The sequence below is a fragment of the Alternaria ventricosa genome (genome assembly GCF_023758065.1).
Source record: "Alternaria ventricosa strain BMP 2768 chromosome Unknown scaffold_5, whole genome shotgun sequence".
NCBI classification, from domain to species: Eukaryota; Fungi; Ascomycota; class Dothideomycetes; order Pleosporales; family Pleosporaceae; genus Alternaria; species Alternaria ventricosa.
The window spans coordinates 208,670-224,090 of NW_026055685.1; the positions used below are offsets into that span (position 1 = coordinate 208,670).

The following is a 15,421-nucleotide window of genomic DNA, read 5'->3' on the forward strand; positions in this document are numbered from 1 at the left end:
CCTGCATAGACTTTGAACATGTCTGCTGGCGGAAAACTATTTGCTGATCTTGCAGTCATAAAACCCGGGGAATAAGTGGGAGCATGTTGGGGTACAGTAGCGTGCGGGGAGGCATGTTGAATTTCCGCCAATGAATGACGCCCCCACTAGCTCGCTTCGCTGACGTAGGACCGTTGCAGCGGCTCTGCTTTACGCTCATGGCCGTTGAGACTTGCTAAGGACAAGTGCGGGATACATGACCCCTCATGATGGCCGGAATGCCAGCCTATCCTAGCTTCGAGACCTTCCACTCTCCGCCCAGAACATCCATACCTTTGAGCTCACCATCGGCGCTGACCTCTAAGACACCCTTCTGGACGCCCTTGGTATCCACCAAAGTCGCTTTGTCACCTTCCTTCACGCCATAAAGTCTAACCTCACCACCGGTAGCGAGCCAGTCATATCCAAAGCCGCCTTCGCCCTCTGCTTGCCCGAGCACCAAGACAGTGCCTTCCCTAACAAACAACGGTAATTGGAGGAAGCTATACTTCTCTTTGATCCATCGACCGCCCTGCATTTCTTTACCGTCCCAGAAGCTGAACCAACGACCTGGTGGTAGGTAGTAATCAACGCTACCGTCTTCCTCGAAGACCGGGGCAGCGAGGATCTGACTGCCAACAAAGAATTGGCGGTCCACATACCAGGATGTTGGGTCATCTGGAAACTCGAGAGCCGTGGCGCGAACGCTGGTAGGCCAGCCATTAGCGACGCTCTCTTCCGCCTGCGCGAACAGATATGGCATGAGGCTGCGCTTGAGCTGCACCCAGTGTCGGAGGACCTCAGTGCAGTTTTCGGGTTCCTCCGATGAATCGTCGACCAACCATGGCACGCGATACGAATTCGAGCCATGAAGTCGACTATGCGAGTTGAGCAGTCCAAATGCGACCCAGCGCTTATAGATCCAAGGTGGCGGTTTGCCCTCGAAGCCACCAATGTCGCTCGTCCAGAACGCGAAGGATGCAAGCCCAAGACTCAGGCCACCACGCACTGACTCGGAGAGCGCAGCGGGTGTTGACTCGCAGTCGCCGCCCCAATGAAGTGGAAAGCGTTGCGATCCTGCACATGCTGTGCGCGCGAACAGTATGGCTTCATGCTCACCCTCCCGCTTTTGTACTGCCTCGTAGACAAGTTTGTTGTAGATGAAGGCGTAGTAGTTGTGCATGCGGCTTGGGTCTACGCTCTTGTCGTGCCATTGGACGTTCTTCGTTGGTATCCGTTCACCAAAGTCCGTTTTGATGGAGTTGACACCCACGTCGAAGAGCTTCTCCATGCACTCGCGGAACCAGTCGCAAGCTTCGGGGTTTGTAAAGTCCACGATACCCATGCCAGTTTGCCAAAGGTCCCACTGCCATACATCACCGTTCGTTTTCTTGAGCAAGTAACCTCTATCGGCCGCATACTTGAACACAGGGCTTGCTTGGCCGATGTAAGGGTTCGTCCAGACACTGACTTTGTTGATGAGCCCATCGTCTTTCATGCGTTTGATCTGGCCAGCAGGATCGGAGAAGCTCTCTGGATCCCAGATAAAGTCGCACCAGTGAAAAGCGCGCAGCCAAAAGCAGTCGAAATGGAATACTTCGACTGGTATCTTGGAATCTGACATCTTTTCAACGAAGTGGCGGACGGTCTGCTCATCGTAGGAAGTCGTAAATGATGTGCTGAGCCAGAGGCCGTATGACCATGCCGGAACCCTATTCGACTTGCCAGTGAGAATAGAGTACTTGGTCAACACTTCTTTAGGGCTTGGTCCATAGATGAGATACCTTGGAAGTTAGCCTGGAGATCAATCGAGTTACTCGCGATGCTCACCATTTCAAGCGTTGCCCTTCAACTGTAGTCTGCAATCTCGAGCATCGTTCGCTGCCAATTTCCATATCAATCTTATCTGGTGTGTCGATAAAGACGCCGTAACCCCTCGAGCTGAGCCAGAACGATACGTTCTTGTAAGCTTGCTCGCTAGACGTGCCACCATCTTCGTTCCAAACTTCAACGTTCTGACCAATCTTGTTCCATGCACCAAAACGTTCACCTAAACCGTGGATAGTCTCGCCGACACTGAGTTCAGTCTGGGTAAACATGTAATGTTTATGTGCAGCCAGATCCTCCACACTCTTGGGCGTGCTGAGGGCGGGTGAGTACGCTAGTCCGACGCTCCGGTGGAGAAGAGAAGTCAATGTTTTCGATCCGTCAGTGGCATGGAATTTGATGTCGAAGGTATGCTCATCAGAACTGATGGTCGCGCTTAGTCCCCCTGAAGTTACTGTGGTCCCGTTCTTCTGCTTCAAGATCTCGCCTTTGCACTCCGGCTTGCCTGCCGGATACAAGTCAAAGTCTGGTCCCATTCGTCTAGCACCAGCGAAATGCGTAGCTTCGAGTGAGATGACGCCGTCGAACTGGGCTTCGATCTCCACGGAGATGGTGCTTAGATTCAAGGTATCGCCTCTAGTGAAGATCTTCCTGCTTGGACATAATAGGGTGACCGCCTTGTTGTCTTCCCGAGGCGTGACAGTATAGACTTCTTCGGCATGCTGAACTGTGAACTGGTCATTGACCAGCCACATGCCTGTACGATCATTAGCGGCAACATTTCACAGGCTGCGAGGCTCATACCATCACGAAACTTCATGTTCGCGTCGTCTTCGAATGTAGGTGCTCACGACAAAGTATAGGACAGTTCGACGATGCTGTCGTGATTGACGTCTGATGTTCTTCTCTCAATCGTCCCATGCTACCAAGAACCATATTGGCGTTCGGATATGCGGTCCGTCCCGTGGGCGTTTGCTTGGAGCGTACGGTACTGTATGGACGGACACTTCGGTGTCAGATTGCCCGACGCTCCTTGCGCTGCGGGGTACCGCTCGAGACGCTGCAATGATCAACATTGCTATGCGAAAATCAAAATCCCGCTCGCAAAAGGCGATAGCCTCAGAGAACTGGTTCCGAGTGAACACCGATTCTGTTGTTAGCCGAATTCTCGAACATACAAGGGTCATGAAGCTTTTGCCCATTTCAGCTATAAGGACTCAGGAGGCCGCAGTCGTGCAGCGCTTACACGGCACTTTCGTGACCATCACCTGAGCATGCCCATGAACAGTGCGCGTCGGTATAGTTTCCCCTACTGATTCGTGTGCAGACTCAAAAAGACAGTTCCGACGATACCTTCTGCAAGGGGTGTTGTAGTTCACGTGAAGGGGTAGTCGGACGCCCCGCATCAACAGCCAGCCACTGAGGTGACGGGAGGGCGTTTCACCAGTGTGGCATGCCGCGCACTTCCTTGGTATACCTATTGCCTACGCGGCACAGTGTGAAAGCTGCACGTATATCAACAGGCACACTTCAGCATGGGAAGTCGAAAGTAAGGGGAACATCGCAACGCGAATGAGGACGGGACCCTGCTGCCGGAAATGCCTCCGGCGCGAAACGTTGTCCACAGACCCACAACCCACCCTTCCCAACAGGGCGCAACGTTGTCGCAATCGCCGAATTCGTCTTGTTATCCGTGCAAGGCTTCGACACGGTCAATGTGTGTTGTAGTCCCACCCATAGGGCATCGTTGTCCATTGAAGATAAGCAGATCTCATCTAGCTCCTGAGAAGCCGTGTGTGATTTGTTGACCCGGACAAGCCCCAAGCCGCTTCTTCTCTGCCACAAACCTCAGCTTTTCTATTGTCCACAGCATTCTACTACCACACGCACCTCACCCTCTTTTTGTCATAATCCTTAGATCGAAAAGCAAAGATTTGCTGCCGACACTCCAAAACGACACCATGACAGTATCAGTCCTTTGTTTCTATACCCGTCGCCCAGAAATCACCCCAGAGCATTTCCAGTCGTACATGGAGGAAACCCATCTGCCTTTGATCAAGGAGGTCTTCGAGATGCATCCCCCGCAGTCTTACAAGTTGCGCTACGTAGTACGCGTCAAGACTGGGGCCGGAGACCGACTGGGCGCTGTCACATCAAGCAGAGCAAAAGCGGATCCAGATGCGCCAGTTGTACTTGTCGGGTCTCCTCAGGATATGGATTGGGACGCAGTAGGAGAGATGGTGTTCCGGGATGAGCTGCACATCCAGCAGTGTCTGTCCGTTATGAACGGCCCCGGTGGACAGCGAATAAAAGAGGACGAGGAAACTATTGCGATACCGGAGAAGACCCGAGTAATACTGACGGCTGGAGACAATCTTTTCATCTGAGGCGGAAACGTGCTGGAGGGCGCCAATGGAGGCGATACAGTCCGAGGTACGTCTTCGCGACGATATTGCATGCAGATACACTGACATCGAAATAATAGGGTAGATCGACTGGCAAGAGGACAAACGCTACCGGGTGGCGTCTGAGGAGCAAACGGTCCTCCAAAAGCATGGGAAATCATCGAAACCGAGACCGCACAATGTTCCTGTTTGTGCCATCTACGTGGAGAATGTGCACGACAATTGGGATGCCGAACGAGAGGCATATGCGATACCATAGACAGTTGCAGTCTGATAGAGAATGACTATCAATTTCGAAAGCAGGGAGTTGCAAATGAGCTACGTTCCCTGCACTTCTAAGGTTGTCGACGACTAGTTGTTCGGTTACCTCAACGAGACACCACGAATGCGCTTGACGAAACTTTGCGACGCGTCGGGATCTGCACGCCCAGCAACGCGTACGTGGGCTCAACATAACAACCGAGGCTCCCAGATCGTGCGAGGCGAGGTTAGACTATTGTCGTGTACAATAGAACAGGCATTCAATATGGTGCAAGCAAGGATGCAGGAGGGGTCAATGGGCAGACTTGGACAGTCGATGTTGCAGCGACGGTACCTAGGCAGGTGCAGAACACGCTAGGGTCATCTCACGTGACCTCGTCGTCATCGATCAATTTACTGTGGCCCAGCGCAGCGGAGCCGCTGCTTACAGTAAATTTCCTCCCACAGCCTCAAGAGACCGAGAACGGAGTTCGCATGCAAGGCCAACATACGAGTACGATCTGCATTGAATCCAGAACACCACATTGCACTAGATGCCGAGATGCAATGTGTTCAAAGGCCGTCCAGAGCTGTCGCGGGTTGGACACCTACTTAGGTATTCATCGCTGTAGATTCACCGCCTCTGATAGTCGTGTATCAATGGAGGCCTATTACTTTGAGTTTTGCTAAAGCTGCTAGGTGCTTCGCAAGCCAGCTACGACGCACCAGGTCGTTACGCCATTCACTAGGTCTTCCGTCACGGAACGGCTCGGTTTCTCTCCGTTGGTACTTTTCCAAATCAATATGATAACGTTTCAATACACAGTGGATATCGCAAGAGCGCAATGCCGCCCTCGGTAACATCTCTGCGAAGCCGCCATTGTATGCTAGGTAACTTACTCAAAAGCCCTGCCACGAGGTAGGTCACAGCATGCACATGAGTAATGTGCGTTTGCACGGCCACAACGCACACTAGCAATGCCCATCAAACCCGAGGGCTCCATTTGCTGCAACCCGATATCTTCAGGCCTCACTCAATTCGCCAAGGTGTCCCGCACGCAAGTTTTGCTCGCGCACCCACCCGCATGACATGGCTAGGCTGATTATCCTTTCCTTGTCTCACCGCAAGGTCGTGATTGGCGAGGAACGGGATCGGGCCGTAACCACGACTCAGCAGTCGAGACCTCTCTGGCCAAAGACGATCATGGGATGGCACCGGTCAGCGGCGCGCGGATATTGAAGAAAATCTTCGCAACACCTTGCATCCAATAACAAGAGTACGGCGCCGCGCAAACTCTAGCCTATGATGGGTCTCAGGATAAAGGGGAAGTGTGGTTCCAGTGGATGTAACCTCTGCATATACTGTACTGAGCTATCTAAAGCGAACGTCTATCCATGATCCAGGGTCCAAGAAATGTCGGACCAGCAGATACGCTAATTCGCCGGCATTCAATAGCGAGTCTATCGGGGAAGCTGAGCCACTGCAAGCATGGTGTTCGGCCCTGTAAGCTCCGACTGCTCTGATCCGACGACGTTCGACTTCAGTATAGTGATCAAGTATGAACGAGGCAGACTAATCAGGCATGGACGCTATGTTTCGACGTCGTTCGCGGGGCCCATCACTCCTTCTAAGCTTTTCTCGGTGCTTTCCCACTCCCTCCTCACAGCGTCCAACACCCATGGCCCTCGAGGCTTCAGACGGAACTTGAACGGCCTTGGCTCAGTCATAAAGCCAACGACTATCATTTGCCATGGATCCACCTCTTCTCCCGGTACAGCTTCCACATCAAACGCCCATAGCAGATGTGCGATGTTCATGAATGTTCCGTCAGTAGCGACACGCTTTCCTTGACATATTCTTCGACCTTGGCCAAACACAGGGAGTGGCAGATCACCACGAACCTTCCCATCACGGAGCCAGCGCTCAGGCACAAAATCCTGCGCATCACCAAGCGAAGGATCGAAGACTGCCTCGTCACGGCCGATGGCCCACGCGTTCGCCATGATGGTCACACCCTTGGCGATGTTCACGCCAGCGAACTCATCCGCGCGATCAGCACGGCGCGGAATAGAACCAGGAGAGATAGGCCGCCATCTGAATAATTCATGTGCTATAGCGTCAACGTAGGCGAGGTTGTGCCGGTCCGAGAATGTAGGTAGACGCTCTCTGCCAACGACTTTGTCTAGTACTTCATGCGCACGGGTCATGATCTCAGGGTTGTGCATTGCTGCGACGAAGAGCCAGAGAATTTGACGAGGGGACGTTTCCATACCACCCTGAATAGATGTCGCGAGTGTGAAGGCAAGGTCAAGATCGGATACCGGCGAGTCGGTGGGAGCATATTTCGGTGCGGATGCGATTGCTTGCTTTGTCGCGTTCCAGCCTGGCGCATCTCTGCCATGGCGAAAGAGGCGCATGTAGAGCTTGACCTGAGACGCGTAAAGCTTGTCAGCATACTGCTGCCATGGGGAGATGAAAGTGGGCAAGTGACGAAGGACTGGCATAAGATCCGGGAGCTGCGGATTCGCGGCCAGATGTGTGACCTTCGCTTGGATTGCAATGACTTCATGCAGGATTGGCTCTTCGAATTTGGGTATGCGGAGACCGTAATGGAGGGCAAGGATGACACTGGACTGGGTCCGCTCGAGCAGAGGATATATCGTCTTCGTGGTGATTGTGGAACCATCTTTGAACTTTTCCAAGGCAGTGATGAGATCGAAGAGCAGTTGCTTAGCTTCGAGTTCCATAAGCGGCTGATACTTGCTTGCCGCCGGCGCACCGAGACTTGGTGAAAGGATGCGGTGGTGCAGTTTTAGGTGATCGTCATAGTCGTGCATCAGCGTGAATCGAGAACGCCCTGGCCCAGCCCCAGTAATCATTTCCATGCTTACTGAGGCTGGTCGGTTGCTGTACCATTGGCTACGACGACTGAAGAGTTCAGTAACGGCCTCGTACGAGTTGAGCACGACAATGGGCACAATTCCAAACAGCTTGGGAACTGTAATCGGGCCGTGTTGTTTCGACCAGGCGCTCCAGTTTACCAGTGGTTTCTCGATTGGCGAGCTGTGGAGATCACCAATGAGGGGCAGCTTGAGGAGCGGCTTCTCGGATGCATCTTTGCTCTTGTTGGTGTAAAGGTAAAGTGCGGTCAGGGCACTCACGGCCAAAAGGACGGTCACGACAAGGCTGGACATGGCTGGAGGAGCAACCCAGGACAGCTGTGGGCGACACAACCACTTGTAGGAAGACCAGAATGGCGGATACCTGCATGCACGGCATTACTGAGGCCATCGTTCCTGGAACCATGCCCAAAACGGGTTAGCCCAGCCGGCACTTGGCAGCAACGGCCACCTTTCGCGCATGAAGCCCCGAAATCGTGATAACAACTTGCTCGGATCTGGACGGCAGTGTCTCGGCGCCATGCCCTCGTATTGCGCATGATGGGCTCTTCCTCTCGCGACTGGACTCCCATTGCAGGTGCAGCCATAACTGACGTGATCAAAATCGGAAGACCCGAAACGTTCCCGGACAGCATCGCATTACACATTGGCTACGTTCTGCGTGCGCGCGTGGGCTCTGATATAGATCTGTTCAGGCCACGCATGACGAAACCCTTCGCGTCGCGGCACACGCTTTATCCGGTATTTACACGATAGCCCGCCCTCCCCCGGGCCTGAAGCGTAGTGGACAGGCTCGGGTGGGAGAATCTGCGTGCGCAGGTCTCGTACAAGACAAAAGGCAGGTTACGCGTCCTATCAGCAACGAGAATGCGACACCGCACAGAACATGCCATGAAGCCTAGCCGGATGGGGCCGCTGTCACGCTTTTAGGGCCGTGGGACTAGTTGGGGTGAACGCCTGAGCCGGCACGTCGGGTGAGGAACGGCTCTTCAGGCCTGCGAAGGATTCTTTGTTGGAATCCTAAGCCAAGGGGTATCTTGATCAGCGCGGGAAAAGACATGGGGTGCGCAAACAGAAATGCGAGGCTTCGCACGGGGAGGTCGGCAGCTCATGTGCCCACCTCCTCCCCAAGAGCGATCTTCCCGCAGTGGACCAGCTTGTTTATACACCTCCGAGCCTGCGAGTGATTTTGCGATACAGACGGTAGACGTCGTCGCGTGAGTCGCACACCAGACTATCGCATCAGGATCTGCACCACAACATGACCACCACATTTCCTATTCGAACTCATGACCAGAGAGCAGTACTGGGTGTTGCATTCAGCTTCTCAATTCTTGCTGCACTGGCCGTTACCCTACGACTGATCGCTCACGCGATCGCCCACAAAAGATGGACAATTGCCGACTACTTCATCATTGCCGCCTGTGTAAGAAATCAAGCTCCGAATATCGACAACACATCTAACAGTTTGCAGATTTTCGCTATTGGCCTGCAGTCTATGAGTATCACCGGAGTCTTCCATGCCGGCATTGGCTACGATCACGTCCAGAACATTGTAGTAGCGTACGGCCTCGAACCTATCACCAAGCTATCGCAGCTCATTATACCCCTGCAGTTTCTGTGGGTTCTGAGTCTCAGCTGTACCAAGATCTCGATTCTATCTCTCTATATCTTGATCTTTCCGATCCGATGGGTGGTCTGGAGCTCCTACGTGACCATGTCCATCATCGTTGCTTGGACAATCGCAACCATCCTCGCTGGCTGTCTGATTTGCCGGCCTTTCGCCTACAATTGGGATAAATCGATTCCTGGAGGAAGCTGTGGCGACCAAGTCACCTCATTCACGATTACTGGAGTTATCAACTTGGTCACGGACGTCATGGTGCTTCTTCTGCCCATGCGTCCGTTGTATCAACTGCAGATGGCGACGTACAAAAGAGTGACTCTCGTCGCCGTCTTCGGCTTGGGTACATTGTGAGTCGAAATGAGATCCTGTCGTCAGCTCTGTTCTAACCAAGGCAGTACCTGTATCGTCAGCGCCTTCCGCATCTCCGTCCTATCCAGCATGGACTTTACCGATATCACCTATACGATCCCCAAAGCCAATATCTTCAGTGGCCTGGAGCCATGCCTCGCCGTAGTCCTCGCATGCGTGCCTCTGATGCATCCACTTCTTGGTCGCTCCGCAGCAACACCTCACGCGTCGGGGAAAAAGAAGTCCTCGAATGCTGAGTCCAAGTCCAGTGGGCCGAAAGCAGTCAGCGACGACGGGTTCGAGCGGCTAGACGATGATACGAGTCACCTGTGGCTCAAACCGATGGGGCTGCAGCATCGCGCTGATGAATCGGATCTGCAGGAAACTATAACAGGAGATGCAAGCGAAGGAGATCAGGAGTCTCTTCATAGACATCGGGGAAACATCGGTATAGCTACTTGAGCTGTTGGCTCTCTTAGATCCTAGTAATGATCACACGACCTGAGGAATAATTATAAACGAGTCCCGTTATCCACCGCTATCCCTTGCTAAAGTCACAAGCCTTCTTGCCAGTAGGTAGTGCGAACTTGAGTCTGGAGACAGTCGCAAAGGTCGATCCAACGGTTGACGTCGGTTGCCCAGATCCTATGTGAACATGCTGAGAACAAGGCTAAAATAAGTGGCCATACACATAGATTCTCATAGATTCAGAAGAGATCAGCTTTTGCAAGGAAAAGTAGATAACGTCGGGAGGAAGCGACCAGTGTGAAGATCTTGGCGCTATCGTGGCCCGTGCTCGCCACCCGTCCCCGCTTTCTTGTCGCGCGTCATTCACGCGTCGGACGTTCCTGCCTTCATGCCATCAACCTTAGCAGTACCCCTACTTTCTGACATCAACAAGTATCTTGATGTGTTTATCCTTCTCGTGTAGCAGCGCGAGTATACCATCTTCCACCACTCTGTCCATCGAAATTGTACGCGTGATCATCTTCTCCGCATTGATCGTTCCTTTATCCAGCGCGTCAATAACTCGCTCGAAATCCTCACTGGTGTAACTCAGCGCTCGGAATAAGTCAGCAAGGCTCCGAATCATCCCAGTGGTTTCGCGTGATGGCTTACCTGTAATCAGCCTCTTTTCTCCAACCAACAGATTGTCCGGGTTGAAGGGGATCTCCTTGCCCCACTGGGCAACATTCACCACGGTTCCCCTGCTTCGAACTGATAAACACGCTGATTTGATACTGGCAGCTACTCCAGCGCAGTCGAAGGCAACGTCAGGGCCTTGGCCATTGCACAGCATCTTGCATCTGGAGACCATGTCTTCGTCCGTCGGATCGATCGCCGCCGTAGCTCCGAACTGTAGAGCCAAGTCCCTTCGATTCTGAGCAACTTCGGCAACTATCACCTGGGCAGTATCCAAGGCTTTCAGGCATTGGAGAATGGCCAAACCAATCGGGCCGGCGCCGATAACCAAGATGTTGTCTCCTGCTTTGGCGGCCGACTGTTCGACAGCATGCCAAGCAACTGCAAGCGGTTCGACCAAAGCTATGCCACTGTGTCAGTATCCTTCCCTACCTCAAGTGAGCTTTCCGACTGTCTTACCTCCGATTTCTGACGTTATCTTCTCCGGCAGTTTGAATACGAACTGCGCATCCACACACACCCGATCCGATAGCCCACCTCCCCAACCCATGATTCCCACGAACCCAAACGAATCGCAACAATTGGTTAAGCCGCCTTTGCACGAAACGCATTGCTGGCAGCAAATGGTAGGCTGGACGGCCACTCTGTCTCCAATCTTGAGACCTTTGTGCACCTGCGCTCCGACCTCGACGATGTCCCCAGAAAACTCATGCCCGAGAGTTACAGGCCATGTCTCGCCGGTGATTGGATGAGGCGTGTCTTTGAAAGGAAGAGCGTCCGGTATGCAGTAGAAGTGCAAGTCGGACCCGCAGATTCCACAAAAGGAAGGTTGAATCTTTACTTGATGGGCTGCACATACCGGCTCTGGAACGTCGTGTTCCAGACGCATATCCTCAGCACCATGGTAGCGAAGAGCCCGCATATCGGTGGTTCGAATGGGTTGGACGAAACTGTCTGAGGTGGTTCAATCTCGTGGTTGAGTATCGATTAAAGACAAGTGAATGGATTGCACGAAAGCAATTGTAAGTTCATAGTCGGATGTACATGCTAATCCTGCAGCTTTATACTGAGTCTGACGTGAGAGGAAAGGAGGGGTACTAGCCGACGTCTCGCAAGATGCGTGTCAGCCCTAGAGACTCATGCGCAAAACGCGCCTATGCTAGACAACGACAGAATCACTGCATATTATACTAGGCCGAATAAGGTTGTGTTGCAGAACTGATGGATCTCATTTCAACCGTGTATTGGCATTTTATCTCGGGACACAGTTTTGCTCAAGGCTCCACCGCGTATCGAGGACTGGATCAGCACTTCCCAACGCCAACCATTCTCCACTTAAACTCTGGGCGACATCATAGCGGTATGCATGCTTCAGCCAGTTGGTACATTCCACCGTCAGACAACTCTTCAACCCCTCAAACCCTCTTCTGGCGGCATTCGGTAGATAAACGGCAAAGTAGGGCTTATCACTGTAAAGTACGCAGGTGATTGAACGGAAGAAGTAGCACACTATCTTTTGATACAGAGGTACAGCATTTTGAGAATGTAGCATCTAGCTAGACACCCAGTTTCTACGAAACCATCTAGATTTTCTTCTTTTTTCTACTTTTTTTGGTACGTTTTGCGCAACTTTGGGAGCCCATGATGAATTTACATCTCGACTATCTCCGCCTTTACATGAATTCTTAACGATACGGTAACTACGTGTCATCTCAGATCATAGACACGTCAAATCCCGATAAGCAGATCAACTCCTGTCTTGCTCAAACTGCGCCCCCGGGCCTTCAAAGAAAGCTAACACAGCATCGATATCTCCGACCGTGAATGCACGGCCACAAGGATGCGTATGGGACCGTGCCCATCGCGCCGCACGAGCGAGCTCGCCCCAATCATGCGAATCCTGCGCCTCCGGACAATCCAGCAAAGGCGTGTCAGGACTATAATTAAATCGGGGTTGCAGCGACGGCCACGCCAATCGTTCCACGTCGCTGAAGTCAAACGTCTGGTTTGCTGCCATGAGTGCATCCATTTGCCCTGCTGCTTCCTGGGGATTGAGATATAGCCAAGAGTCTGGGAAAGCGTTGTCGTCTTGTACATAGCCTTCGGGTATGCAGATATCGGGGATGGCGGGCAAGTTCACAGGGGCTGGCTGAGAAGCCTGGTATACGAGCTCTGATGCTACTGCTGCAGCGGCCTCTTGCGATCTCGATCGTACTGGGTGCAGTCGGAGTGGGTGGCTATAGCTGTGCTCGGCAAAGTTCGATTCGTTGTACTCTTGAGGCTGTGACTGCATCTGCGGAGGCCACTGGAGTAAATCTTGTGAGTTGGCTTCCGTTCCTGGTGGATGCTGTTCAGCATTGGGCATTAAAACGCCCATCCCCGTCGGAGGCATACCGTGGTATCCTTGATTCGGATACGAGAAGTCAACCGCCGGCTGCATTTGCTGCTGAGCCAGTAGATCCATCGGAAAGCCTCCAAGCGACGAAGGCTGATCAGGGTAGAAATAGGGAACAGGCTGAGCAGCTGCCTCCTCGGCAGCCCGTTGCTGGCGCCGCTGTTCATTTAGTTGCTTTCGACGCTCACTTTCTGCCACTCGAACCGCTTCGGAGTACCGACTTATGACAGCCTCATCGTAACGGTCTTGGGTAATTTCAGTGGGACCAATGCATCTGAGAATGAGCTGGACATCATCCGGGAACATGAAGTCCGTCGGATGGTCGTGCTCATCAAGCTTCTGGTACCGCAGCGCGAAGTCCAATGCGCGAGTAAGGTCGCCCACATCGTCATCCTGGGGTAAACTCTTCAGACCGATCGCCAAGTTCTTGAATGGTATCGACGGCGGTGGGACATAGTCATCTCTGTTTGCAGCTTCGGGAAAGAAATTGGCGATGGACATCGCCGTCTTATTCCAATCACACGGCACGGGATGCTTCGCTTTGGTCCAGTTTGGCCATGTGTTGCGCATCTTCTTTCGATACGTGTCCGAGATATGGTCGCGGGCGCGCTCCGCTTCTTCTGAACTGGTCAAGCCGAGGTGGCGGTGCTTGTCCAAGATTGCAAAGTGAACTGCGGCACTGATACCGTTGTTCAACATGCGATATGCGACAGCAGGATTGCGGAACCATTGTGGGAGTATTACGATCAGATCTACGAGAGTTGCATTGATTGGTCCGTCGCAAGGCAGCTTGTACTCGTGGGCCGGAATGTCAAGCAGGAATTGAGCGCGGGGCTTCCCTCTTGATGGAGCTTTCGGCACTGCTGTGTCATCACCCTTTTTCCCAGGGAGTTGATGTGGCGCAGGCAATTCTCCTGAACCCGCTCGCATTGTGTTTCCGTGTAGTGATGGCGTGTAGCCTGTATTAGGCTCCGTGAAACTCATACTATCTTCGGGATAGTTACAGTCAATTCTAGTAGATTCTAGCGAGAGTGGTGGTAAGTTGCGAGGTGGTGGGTCTGTGCCAAGGACAGAGTAGAGAGGTTGATATACTTGAGACGCAGCAGCAAGCAGAGTGAATTCGAAAAGAGTAAAGTAGCCTTCACTGACCGTTGCGGTGAAGCCTATTCTACCATGTGTTCGTATCCCTTAGTATTTTCGATAAGGGATTTTCATTTCCGCGCCGAAAGTCGTCGCCTTGGGAAGATTGAAGAATGAGGGCATTCTGAACGAAGTGAATATTGTCTGGCTTGCATGCTGATCTCGCACAATATCTCCAAGAGTTTCTGGATGTGCCATGATTAAAGCCGTATCAATGCTAGGCTCAGAGTACTAGCAGCCTCAAATCCCCCTTGTGATGGGAAAATATCCCGGCGGATAGTTCCAAGCTTCCTCGATGCCAGCATAACTTGGGAAGTTTCCACCTTCAACAGTTTCATCTTGAGTCAAGTCGACAACCTCCGCAGTCGCAGCTGCCAGCTTCACCTTCTTGCGTATCTTATCTTGCTCGAACCTGCTGTTTCCCAAGAGCAGCTTCTTTTTCGTTCTCCTTCTCTCTTTTGCCAAGCGTTGAGAAAGCACACCTTCTGGCTCGTGGTATTGATCCCAGTGACACAAATGGACTAATTCGGTTTCCCACGTGTGATTCATTAGGTCGACGTTCGCAGGCCGATTGAGGAGGAGCAGGGGTTTAGATGGGCCAAAATCATCTGGCGCGACGTCCCACTCGTTGCGCCAGGCTCTAGTGGTGATAGCATCTTCGTACGCCGCAGCCTGCGCACTCGTCGCAACATTCTCATGAAAGTAGGGCGCCAGCGGAATTCGTCTTTGTTGTGTAGGAATGATCGGCGCTATATGAGGTGGATCGGGTGGCGGGGTGCCGTGAAAGTAGCCGTGGAAGTGAGTCTTCTGCTGGTAGCTGGGCACTGCGTGTGCGTCTTCTGTTCTCTTCGACTTGCGGAAACCGTACTTGTGTGGGTTCCCAACGCGCTGTAGGTGTAAACGAGCTGGAGCCATAGTGAGGCGGCCGGGAGGTTGGTGATAGTGGCTCTTTTGCGCAATGTGTAGTGTCGTAGGTGTCGTGGGCGTTGTCGGAGTGTAGCTTTTGACTGTCTGGTTGAGTTGTAATCCAAGGATCGCATTGAGGTCTTGAGCCCTCGGGGTGGTGATGTAAAGCCACAAAGCTATTGTACGCCGAGCTATACGATGGTCCTCTCACATCCTCCGTTTTCACCATGGTGAGAGTGACCTCAATAGGCAGTGGTGGGCGTGAGAGACAAACGAGAGAGTTGCCCCATTGTGCGACGACGTAGGAGTAAAAGTGTGATGTTACCCAGGGAGAAAGGGTTTGTATCCCTGTAAGGACCTTCTAAACGCGCGTGTTGATCGACTGTTTCCATGGTTCACAGTAGCGGCCGTGGGTGGTGACTTGCTCTTCGGGCAATCAGATAGGCGCTATCGCCGAAAGCGGGCCCGGGC

At 52.7% G+C, this 15,421-nt stretch overlaps 5 protein-coding genes across 5 annotated transcripts; 1 reads left to right on the plus strand and 4 right to left on the minus strand.

Moving 5' to 3' along the window:
* Window positions 1-265: 265 nt before the first annotated feature.
* J4E93_003443 (uncharacterized protein) lies at window positions 266-2,665 on the minus strand (the record flags this gene model as incomplete). Its single annotated transcript, XM_049341379.1, has 3 exons — window positions 266-1,802; window positions 1,849-2,602; window positions 2,650-2,665. The coding sequence occupies 3 exons, from the start codon at window positions 2,663-2,665 to the stop codon at window positions 266-268; spliced, it is 2,307 nt and encodes a 768-aa protein (XP_049200884.1).
* A 1,141-nt stretch (window positions 2,666-3,806) lies between these two features.
* On the plus strand, window positions 3,807-4,232 carry J4E93_003444 (uncharacterized protein; the record flags this gene model as incomplete). Its single annotated transcript, XM_049341380.1, has 1 exon — window positions 3,807-4,232. The coding sequence occupies one exon, from the start codon at window positions 3,807-3,809 to the stop codon at window positions 4,230-4,232; it is 426 nt and encodes a 141-aa protein (XP_049200885.1).
* Window positions 4,233-6,080: 1,848 nt separating this feature from the next.
* Window positions 6,081-7,685, minus strand: J4E93_003445 (uncharacterized protein; the record flags this gene model as incomplete). Its single annotated transcript, XM_049341381.1, has 1 exon — window positions 6,081-7,685. The coding sequence occupies one exon, from the start codon at window positions 7,683-7,685 to the stop codon at window positions 6,081-6,083; it is 1,605 nt and encodes a 534-aa protein (XP_049200886.1).
* A 4,571-nt stretch (window positions 7,686-12,256) lies between these two features.
* On the minus strand, window positions 12,257-13,834 carry J4E93_003446 (uncharacterized protein; the record flags this gene model as incomplete). Its single annotated transcript, XM_049341382.1, has 1 exon — window positions 12,257-13,834. One exon carries the CDS (start codon window positions 13,832-13,834, stop codon window positions 12,257-12,259), a length of 1,578 nt encoding a protein of 525 aa, XP_049200887.1.
* Window positions 13,835-14,284: 450 nt separating this feature from the next.
* Window positions 14,285-14,959, minus strand: J4E93_003447 (uncharacterized protein; the record flags this gene model as incomplete). The annotated part of the gene is made up of 1 exon (XM_049341383.1): window positions 14,285-14,959. The coding sequence occupies one exon, from the start codon at window positions 14,957-14,959 to the stop codon at window positions 14,285-14,287; it is 675 nt and encodes a 224-aa protein (XP_049200888.1).
* Between the last annotated feature and the right edge of the window lie 462 nt (window positions 14,960-15,421).